Raw genomic sequence first — 8434 nt, forward strand, 5'->3', positions numbered from 1 at the left:
CAGGCTACCCTCACAACAGGCTACCCTCACAATACTGACTATGGTGAGGAGCCCCGAGACGAGGGACGAGACGAGGTCCTTGCCGGCGCGGGTGCAGACGATGGTGTTGTGGGCCCCCGACACGGCGGGACCGTGGTCGGCGGTGACCATAAGACACATTTCCAGGAACTCGGTGGCGTAGGGGGGCAACCGCCGCTGGAACCACAGCAGCGACAGCGTCCCGCCCACACCCAGACCTGTGGGGCCGGCATATGTTAATACATTGAATATAATATATTTCAGAGCACGTGATTGTATTCTTTTATTTGTTCCGTAAGCCCGGCGAAGTAATATACAGGATCAATATATACAGCGCGTATCCGCAATATGCAGGAGCAATAGCAAACTACATCGCGTATCGTATTCTCCCTCAATCTACAGGATTTATTCTCACAATGGGATCAACCATTACTTACTTCTCGATAATATACACCGCGTACCCGCAATAATCGCATCATGAGCTGTGGCGGCCGTTACTGATCCGACAGCGATCGGCCGTCTTTGTTTGTTTGGCCATCTTGCCATGTCAATTCATCTTGGTTAGGTGGCTGGAGCGGGCATGTCACCAGCCTCTGTTTTCGTCTCGGTTTTTTCTTGCAACTCACGTAGCTTGCTTGACGCAAACTACGTCGACGTTAGTTTACTTTTTGACTGGAAGGACTATGTTGTGAGTATTCGTTCCGGCGTTTACTATATTCAGCTACGAGCTGACAGTAGGTGTGCGTCACTGTTTTATGAGACAAGCTGAATCTGGCTGCTGTTCATGGCGCAGTTAGCTTACTCGGCGAAGCGTCTGCTCGGCCTGCGGTCAGCTGCTGCAGCCCGTGATCCATCCGTCTGTGAGAGAGCAGATTTACTCGTCGTCACGTTCCCCACGCCTCGCATGTCTTATCGTGGATGCCGTGCCGGCCGAAATAGGCGTCCTGCTGCCACCTACCGAGCAGTGCACGACAACGGTGTGTTCGGTCATTAAAATAGGCCGTTGCTCTGGCGGGAATCATTTGTGTCGTGCTCGTTCGACTGCGTGCGCTAAGAATTCGCTTGCGTCATAGCTGACGATGTCATCGCTGCAGTGCGCGCGCGGCCTAAAAGCAGTGTGCCAGCGATCCGCTGCAAGCGTCCATACTTGGGGAATGTTGTAAACCTAGCACCATTTTCTGGTCGAACTTTTCAAATCAGAGAACTTCAAACCAGCTCACACGCCTCTATTAAAAAAACAGATCTTGACGCTTCCGATATGAAATCTTGTCGATCCATCTCCGACCTGCCGATTTTGTCGAAACTCCTGGCTGGAACGCGTTGTGGCGCGACAGCTGAATGACCGGACAGCAGTCCGGTCTCAAGCCTCACCTCCATTATGAATACCGTCATCTCCAATCGACGGCAACCGCTGTGCTGAAGGTGCTGTCGGATATTCTGTGCGCAGTAGACCGAGGCGACATTGCATCAATGGTTTTACTCTACCTGTCGGCCGTGTTTGACACGGTCGAGCACGATACTTTATTGCGTCGAATTGATTCATCATTAGGCCGGCGCGGCACAGTGCTGCTGTGGTTTGAGTCCTATCTCAGAAAAAGATTCCAATGCGTTCGACTCTTCTTCTACGCCATCGTTGGTTACTTGCGGCGTACCACAGGGCGTTCTAGGCCTTCACTTGCGGCGTTCCAAGATTCACTCACGGCGTTCTAGGCCCGATCCTCTTCCTGTTATATACTGTTAACGTATTGCACATACTTGGTTCACATAGTTCGAATCCGCATGTTCACCGGCGATACCCAAATTTGTGGCTACTGTGCGCCGGCCCACGCTGCTGCGTTGCAGGACCACGGATGTCTGTCTGCATGGACGCCGTCTCAGACTGGATGCACTCCAACCAGCTCCAACTCAATGCATTAAAAAAAGACTTTATTTGGTTTGCGACTGCTAGGCGCCAGCATCAGCTTCCGGCCCACCCTGTTCGCATGGGAAATGAGTTCGTCATGCCTGCGTCTTCGGGTTGCAAGCTCGGCATTCGTTAGACTCGGCATATGTTCACCGACGACACCCAAATTTATTGCTACTGTGCGCCGGCCCACGCTGCTGCGTTGCAGGACCACGGATGTCTGTCTGCATGGACGCCGTCTCAGACTGAATGCGCTCCAACCAGCTCCAACTCAATGCATTAAAAAAAGACTTTATTTGGTTTGCGACTGCTAGGCGCCAGCATCAGCTTCCGGCCCACCCTGTTCGCATGGGAAATGAGTTCGTCATGCCTGCGTCTTCGGGTTGCAAGCTCGGCATTCGTTAGACTCGGCACTTTCTATGAACAATCACATCGTCAAAGTCACCACCGCTTGTTTTAGCGCTCTGCGACGAATTCGTAGCCGCTGTCTATCAAGGGCGGTACTTGAGACCCTCGTGGTGGCGCTCGTTCTGACTAGATTGGACTATGGTAATGTCACACTGGACTATGATGATGCCATTAACTGAAATCTGTAATGAATGTTGCTACGTGACTCGTGTGCAATAAGCGAAAATTCGACCATGTAGCGCCGATATTGCGCGATCTTCACTGGCTACGCCTGCAGCAGCGCCCGCACTTCAAGGTCGCTGTTCCGATAGCTTCACGGTCTGGCGCTTCTTTGTCTCACGGAATGTCTGCAGCGCGTATCGGATCTGCCTTCTAGAAGAAGACTGCGCTCGTCGTCAACAGCGGACCTCGTCGTACTATCTACACGTCTATCTACCGTCGGCGACAGAGCGTTCCTGGTCGCCGCCGCCAGAACCTGGAACGCTATGCCAGCTTACGTAATATCGACTACTTTATTGCTGGTGTTTCGTCGACGCCTAAAGACAGAACTATTTCATACAGCCTATGAATAAAGTGCTTATATAGTCGTTTTTATCCGTACTCATCCTTTCTCATGTCTTTTTGTTTTTCGCTTGCTAATAAACTTATGTGTGACGTGCCTTCGAAGTTCGTTTGGTCTAGACGCCACGATAACTGCTTCGTAGAATAATAATAATATACAGGGCAATATACAACGCATATCTGCAATATACAACGCGTAATCGCAATACCTACGGTACCGTGTGGAGACATTACCTCCCCGTGTTGGGGAGGAGGGGAGTAAAAAAATTTTCTTCTCACACTCACGAGCAGGGCTTGAATCCCATCATAACCTTGACCACCCACCCTGCTTCAGCGTCGATGGGATTGGCATGCGTACAGCAACTGCTGGCCCATCCCTCTCACCCACTTACCCACCCCTGACCCACCTTGCTCGAGCACAGCAGAGATGGGCATGCCGGCGTAGAGCAGCTCCTGACCGCGCTCGTCGCTGATGCTCGTCATGAACGACGCCGGCTTCCTGATGAGCCCAAGCTCCTGTAGGAGGAGGTCATAGTCTAGTCATGGGTTTATTATAATTAATATTTAGCGCCGTGTAATTTACGTGGCAATATTTCATAGCTGTTTACCTATGCCATAATACAAAGCTTCATACAGTGTAAACTTTACACGAGGTTCTAGAAGAGGTTCTCAAGTTATCTAGAAATGCAACAAAAGTGCAAGACGAGAACTGCGAGTGTAAAACCTGGAGCATCTGTGCAGGGCTACAAGGGCACGCCCGCCCACTGTGTCCTAGATGCCCACTGATGAACCCACCCGGACCCAGCTGGACCCACTCACCCGAACCCAGCTGGACCCACTCACCCGAACCCAGTCTCCCACTTCCCTGACACCTTTCTCCTCTCTACCCCTGGTCTTGTCCCTCACCCACTCAGACCCCCAGCTGAACCCACTCCTCCGGACCCAGCAGAACAACTCCTCCAGGCCCAGTCCCCCACTCCCCAGGCCCATTCCTCCTCACCCTCTGGTCCCGTCCCCACCCACCCAGGCCCACTCCCCCACTCACCCTAGCCCAGCTAAAGTCCATAGGGACGGTGGGGGGCGGCACCTCCTGACGGGGCACTACTACACCCGTCCTCAAGAGCTCGTCGTACACCCTCTGGATGACGTCCCCCAGCTCATCAAAACTGGGGGGCACCCGCGCCCCCGCGGCCGCCAGCGCCGCGTTCTTGGCCACCGCCGTCTCACGGTCGGCGTTGGCGCAGGCGCCGGCGTGGCCGAACTGCACCTCCGACGAGAACATTCCTGCGGGGGGTGGGGGGTCATTGGGGGAGTGGGGTTATTGGGGACTGGGGTCATTGAAGGAGTGGGGTCATAGGGGAGTGATGAGTTTATTGGAGGGATGGGGCAATGGGGGTGAGGGATGAATGAATTTACATTTCTCAGCACGGAAAGTAGAGACATATGAGCTACCAATCCCCCACCACGTAGTGACAAGTACCGATGCACCACCACGCACCAGCACAAGTACCGATGCACCACCATGTACCAGCACAATTACCAATGCACTCTACGAACCAGCACAATTACCAATGCACCACCACGTACCAGCACAAGTACCAATGCACCACCACGTACCAGCACACGTACCAANCAACGTCTGGAGGGAATGTGGGTCAACGTCTGGAGGAAATGTGGGTCAACGTCTGGAGGGATTGTGAGTCAACGTCCGCAGGGAATGTGGGTCAACGTCTGGAGGGAATGTAGGTCAACGTCTGGAGGTAATGTGGGTCAACGTCTGCAGGGAATGTGGGTCAACGTATAGCGGTAGATGGAAGAACGAGAGTTAGCAAGAGGTTGGGGACTGTCAATAGAAAGATAATATCAACAGGAGTAAAGAGTGGGATGGGGGGAGAGGAAGGGAGAAGGGTATGTAAGTGGTAGGGGATAGAGTGGCTAGTGACAGGAGGAGGTAATTGACTAGTGGATTGTAAGTAGCCCTCGTCATGCGCAAAAGCCCATGATGCCTGAACGCACATGAAGCTCGGGTTCGATCCCCGATATGCTAGGATAATTTGAAGGCGGAGCATCAGCGTGGCGGTGGACGTTCAGACTCAATTTTAAGATTGGAGATCCGTGGCAAAAAAATAAATAACAGAAAGTTTATAGTAAAATATGTTGTTTTACATCCCAACCTCAGGGTTGTCGTGGTAGCGGGTGAGGTGGTCCATGAAGGTAGACCCAGGGTACCGGTCGCCCCCGATGGCGACGCCTTCGTAGACGCCGTCGGTGTGTTGGCTGATGATGTTGTTGAGCTCGTTAGACATGCCACCGCTCCGGGACACGTACGCCACACTGCAAGACATGGCTCTTATACACATCTAGATGTGTATAAGAGACAGGGCTATGCGTGTCGANCAGACCACCCACCTGCCCGGCCTGTAGAGCTTCGAGTGCAGGATGTTGTCCATCTCAGACCACCCACCTGCCCGGCCTGTAGAGCTTCGAGTGCAGGATGTTGTCCATCTCAGACCACCCACCTGCCCGGCCTGTAGAGCTTCGAGTGCAGGATGTTGTCCATCTCAGACCACCCACCTGCCCGGCCTGTAGAGCTTCGAGTGCAGGATGTTGTCCATCTCAGACCACCCACCTGCCCGGCCTGTAGAGCTTCGAGTGCAGGATGTTGTCCATCTCAGACCACCCACCTGCCCGGCCTGTAGAGCTTCGAGTGCAGGATGTTGTCCATCTCAGACCACCCACCTGCCCGGCCTGTAGAGCTTCGAGTGCAGGATGTTGTCCATCTCAGACCACCCACCTGCCCGGCCTGTAGAGCTTCGAGTGCAGGATGTTGTCCATCTCAGACCACCCACCTGCCCGGCCTGTAGAGCTTCGAGTGCAGGATGTTGTCCATCTCAGACCACCCACCTGCCCGGCCTGTAGAGCTTCGAGTGCAGGATGTTGTCCATCTCAGACCACCCACCTGCCCGGCCTGTAGAGCTTCGAGTGCAGGATGTTGTCCATCTCAGACCACCCACCTGCCCGGCCTGTAGAGCTTCGAGTGCAGGATGTTGTCCATCATGCCCCCCGTGTTGCCGATCTTAAAGCAGCCCGGCTTGACGCCCCCCACCGTCGCAGGTCCGATGATGGTCACTCCGGCAGCAGCAGCGCGCTTGTTCAACACCCGCGTCATGTTCTCGGGGATACCTTCGGCGATGATGGCGATGGTTCTGATCTGGGGGTCAGGACGAAATGATGAGATGATATCATCGCAGGACATAGTAAATAAAACTATTCTTAGTTAGTCTAAGCGAGCCAAACTTGGACATATCCAACATGTCATTATAAGTGAATCTGTAGCAAGTTAGTGGGACGTCGATGAGCCCTAATTTGGTATGGCCTAGTACCTGGGGTTACTGAAAGACACCTGAGGGTACAGCAGGGTACCTGTCTACCTGAGAGTCCTGCAGGAAACCTGAGAGTACCGCAGGGTACCTGAGAGTACTGCAGGGTACCTGAGAGTACTGCATGGTGCCTGAGAGTACTGCAGGGTACCTGAGGGTACTGGAGGGTACATGGGAATACAGGAGTGTACCTGAGGGTACTGCAGGGTACCTGAGGATACTGGAGGGTCTCGAGGGTGGCGTCGTAGGCAGAACGCAATGACGCGAAGTTAATGAGAACGTCAGCCTCAGGATGCTTCTTCATGGCGTCAGACATGTGCTTGTACACTGCGGGGAGGGGGAGAGAGGGGATCAGTGGGGGAGAGNCTTCGAGTGCAGGATGTTGTCCATCTCAGACCACCCACCTGCCCGGCCTGTAGAGCTTCGAGTGCAGGATGTTGTCCATCTCAGACCACCCACCTGCCCGGCCTGTAGAGCTTCGAGTGCAGGATGTTGTCCATCTCAGACCACCCACCTGCCCGGCCTGTAGAGCTTCGAGTGCAGGATGTTGTCCATCTCAGACCACCCACCTGCCCGGCCTGTAGAGCTTCGAGTGCAGGATGTTGTCCATCTCAGACCACCCACCTGCCCGGCCTGTAGAGCTTCGAGTGCAGGATGTTGTCCATCTCAGACCACCCACCTGCCCGGCCTGTAGAGCTTCGAGTGCAGGATGTTGTCCATCTCAGACCACCCACCTGCCCGGCCTGTAGAGCTTCGAGTGCAGGATGTTGTCCATCTCAGACCACCCACCTGCCCGGCCTGTAGAGCTTCGAGTGCAGGATGTTGTCCATCATGCCCCCCGTGTTGCCGATCTTAAAGCAGCCCGGCTTGACGCCCCCCACCGTCGCAGGTCCGATGATGGTCACTCCGGCAGCAGCAGCGCGCTTGTTCAACACCCGCGTCATGTTCTCGGGGATACCTTCGGCGATGATGGCGATGGTTCTGATCTAGGGGTCAGGACGAAATAATGAGACGATATCATCGCGAGGCATAGTAAACAAACTATTCTTATTTAGTTTAATCGAGCCAAACTTGGACATACGTATCCAACATGTCCAAGTGAATATTTAGCAACTTAGTGGGACATCGATGAGCCCTAGTTTGGTATGGCGAGTACCTGGGGTTACTGAAAGACACCTGAGGATACAGGAGGATACCTGAGAGTACTACAGGGTACCTGAGAATACAAGAGGGTACCTGAGGATACAGGAGGGTACCTGAGGGTACTGGAGGGTCTCGAGGGTAGCGTCGTAGGCAGAACGCAGCGACGCGAAGTTAATGAGAACGTCAGCCTCGGGATGCTTCTTCATGGCGTCAGACATGTGCTTGTACACTGCGGGAGGGGGAGAGGGGATCAGTGATGAAAAAAACGGCATTAGTTGAGAAATTAGATCAGCGAAGGAGAAATTAGATCAGCATAGGTGAAATTAGATCACTGGAGGAGAAATTAGATCAGTGGAGGAGAAATTAGATCAGTGGAGGAAAAATTAGATCAGTGAAAGAGAAATTAGATCAGCGGAGGAAAAATTAGATCAGCAAGAAGAGATTATATCAGTGAAAAAGAAATTAGATCAGCGTAGGAGGAATTAGAGCAGTAGCAAAATTAGATCAATGAAGGAGAAAGGGGATGGGCTAAGGATGAGAGTAACAGCAAAGAGAAAAAATTACGTCATCGACGTGGGGGAAATGTAAAAGCAGCGAAGAGGGAAGATATATGTGATGTAGAGAATGAGGTACGAGGTATAGTATAATGTATCTACAGCGATGAGCAAGTGATAAACATTGGGCAGAAGCTTTACAGCGACACACCAGCCACTTTATTCCATTACCATCCCCATCACCAGGCACAAGTAAAAGTGCCACCTACCCTTCACCAGGCTTTATTTGGTACCACACCCATAGCTTCAACTAGCCCTATGAATGGTTTCACTTACAGCCTACCTAGACTCAGCATAGGACCTGCTTTCACCTGGCACCACTACCCTCACCTGGCACAACTACCCTCACCTGGCACCACTACCCTCACCTGGTACCACTACCCTCACCTGGTACCACTACCCTCACCTGGTACCACTACCCTCACCTGGTACCACTACCCTCACCTGGTACCACTACCCTCACCTGG

General features: G+C 53.1%; 1 protein-coding gene across 1 annotated transcript in view; it reads right to left on the bottom strand.

The window, feature by feature from the left end:
• Positions 1 to 8434, bottom strand: part of LOC108664892 (ATP-citrate synthase) — a gene marked incomplete in the record, with an annotated part of 32499 nt that overhangs the window by 4169 nt on the left and 19896 nt on the right. The window contains 8 exon segments of the mRNA XM_047880311.1: positions 40 to 236; positions 3298 to 3406; positions 3936 to 4174; positions 4478 to 4552; positions 4666 to 4733; positions 5057 to 5224; positions 7060 to 7256; positions 7527 to 7642. Of these exon segments, the coding sequence (XP_047736267.1) occupies positions 40 to 236; positions 3298 to 3406; positions 3936 to 4174; positions 4478 to 4552; positions 4666 to 4733; positions 5057 to 5224; positions 7060 to 7256; positions 7527 to 7642 (1169 nt within the window).

This window comes from Hyalella azteca, unplaced genomic scaffold, assembly GCF_000764305.2.
Source record: "Hyalella azteca isolate HAZT.00-mixed unplaced genomic scaffold, Hazt_2.0.2 contig5164, whole genome shotgun sequence".
In the NCBI taxonomy this organism is placed as follows: domain Eukaryota; kingdom Metazoa; phylum Arthropoda; class Malacostraca; order Amphipoda; family Hyalellidae; genus Hyalella; species Hyalella azteca.